Source organism: Poeciliopsis prolifica, unplaced genomic scaffold, assembly GCF_027474105.1.
Source record: "Poeciliopsis prolifica strain line A6 unplaced genomic scaffold, Auburn_PproV2 SCAFFOLD034, whole genome shotgun sequence".
In the NCBI taxonomy this organism is placed as follows: Eukaryota; Metazoa; Chordata; class Actinopteri; order Cyprinodontiformes; family Poeciliidae; genus Poeciliopsis; species Poeciliopsis prolifica.
Window position 1 is genome coordinate 742,501 of NW_026562409.1, and position 2,162 is coordinate 744,662.

The following is a 2,162-nucleotide window of genomic DNA, read 5'->3' on the forward strand; positions in this document are numbered from 1 at the left end:
GAGGCGCTGAAGGAGAAACCTCCACCTCCTCCACCCAGGGAGAAACCTCCACCTCCTCCACCCAGGGAGGAGGAGATGGAGGAGATACGGACCCCAGAGCCTCCAGCTCCTCCATACACGCTGCCGGCCCTCAAGGAGGAGAATCCTCCTCCTCCTCCTGCTCCAAAGCCCGTCACGGAGCCGCCGGAGCCGCTGGAGGAGCGCATGGAGCGGGAGATGAAGGTGGTGGACATGACGGATGCTGCGTCTCTGAGAGGAGAGTGCGGAGCGGAGGAGGCGGCGCGGCTTTTAAAGCTCCTGCGGGAGGCGAGGCTGCAGGAATGCGAGGCGCTGGGTGTGGCGTTGACCTTTAGCCAGACCTGTTCTGACAAAATCCCCACCTGCAGGCGACACGCTGAGGAGCAAATTAGACGCTGCAGCGTCGGGAACGTCAGCCGGTTCTGAGGAATGACAGCGTTTAGCCTGGAGGTCCGGGTGGAGGCGCGGCGCAGTTCCTCCGTCTCTGGAGAACCTTGGTCCAGGTCTGTTACAGACCACGAATCAGAACCGGGCCGGACTCTGCAGGAATGGACCTGCAGGTTCTGGGTTCTGCAGCCTGAGGTCAAACAAACTCCAACACACTTTAGGTTGGATCCACAGGCAGAGATGGAGGAGCAGATCTCCAGGACCAAGATCCTCCCTGATTGTCTCTCACTCATCCGGACCTCCTGGTCCGGAACAGGAAGAACCTGGTCTTGTGAGGTGACCTCTGACCTGATGCTGTCTGCTAGGAAACTCCACATCCAGTCAGGAGTTTGTGGAAGGAGCAGCGGCGAACCGGGCCGAAAGGCGCCGGTCCTGTTTTCCTCTGATGGACCGGCTGGTTGTATCTCCTCACTGGGGAACCAAGGCAACGTTTGGACCTTGGGTTCTGTTGGACCCACCTCAAAAAGGACCCTGAATGAAGGGTTCAGGGCTGCTCAGAGGATCCTGGTTCCCCAGTTGTTCCTGCCCACTGTGGCCACATGCTTCCTCCTCAGCAGCAGGGACTTGATGTTCCGTGTTGGTTCTGGATGACAGGAGTTATTTTCTCCTTGAACTCCTTCACCAGCAGGTCCATCATACCTGCTGCGGCAGGTGGAAACATTCCTGCTTCGACCCGTTGTTCACGGATCTCTGGATGAGGATCAACTTTTCTGACTGGAGTTGCATGAAAAGGTTTGGCTTCTAACCAGAGTGGAAAACTCACAGCTTGTGTGGAGCAAACAGAGTCATCAGGCGCAGCGTGTTTCATCCTGCTTGGTGGAGTTTTATTCATCTGAGTGTCCACAGAGCCGGATGGTCCGATCGGACCTTGGGTCGTCACCTGCAGCGTTTCCAGCCAAAAGCAGGGAGATCCGTAACATGACCAGGAAGGAGCGGCCATTTTATTCCTGCATGTTCCCGGACCGGTCAGATGCTAGTGCTAAATGCTAGGCCATTAGCATAAGCTAATGTTAAAGTGCTAACTTCAGCCATGTTGGTGCTCGCCGTGTGTCAGCGACAGCAGGAAACAGAGAGCATGATGGTCCAGTGTGACGTTTCTGCCTTCAGACGCTCTGACTCCGCCCACTGAGGGGTCATGACCTCTGCTACCCATCCTGAATGAAGACTAACATCTTTCATCACTGGAGACGTTGTCCTTGACACCCACCTGGAGATCTGATCTCAGGTCTTTATGTTTCTCTGCCGTCAGCAGAGCGTTGATTGACCTTCAGGGCGGCAGCTGCCCCGGCGCCGCCCCCCACTGAGACGTTTCCACTAATCCATCACCGCGGCGACAGCCTCGCTGATTGTGGGACTTTATGACCTTTAGTGGAAGTTCAATCAGAACCAAAGTTCAGCTTCTCCCCCCGTCCTACATGTTGGTGTTTGGACTGCCGGGTTCTGCAGGTTCTGGTTCATCGCGGTTCTGCCGCTGCAGCTTCTGTTACAACTCAGATAACTGGAGCGGCTGAGAAAACACCGGCGGAAACTCCCTGAAGCAGCAGAGACAGAAAACCCTGAGAGCCCAGATCAACGTTCCTCTGCAGATCAGAGCTTCAGACTGATCCTTCAGGGCTCTGGCTGCTTTTGTTACAAATCTGACTCTATAGATTTAATTCTGCAATGTGTCACGTAGAACCGTCTCATCCCCTCTTTGC

At 55.6% G+C, this 2,162-nt stretch overlaps 1 protein-coding gene across 1 annotated transcript in view; it reads right to left on the bottom strand.

Moving 5' to 3' along the window:
• The window catches only part of LOC129373764 (keratin, type I cytoskeletal 13-like), a 4,574-nt gene extending 3,777 nt beyond the window's left edge, over positions 1–797 (bottom strand). Inside the window, exon 1 of the mRNA XM_055051843.1 lies at positions 1–797. This exon is cut by the window's left edge and continues 211 nt beyond it. Within this exon, the coding sequence (XP_054907818.1) occupies positions 1–782 (782 nt within the window). The 5' untranslated portion in view covers positions 783–797.
• Positions 798–2,162: the final 1,365 nt, after the last annotated feature.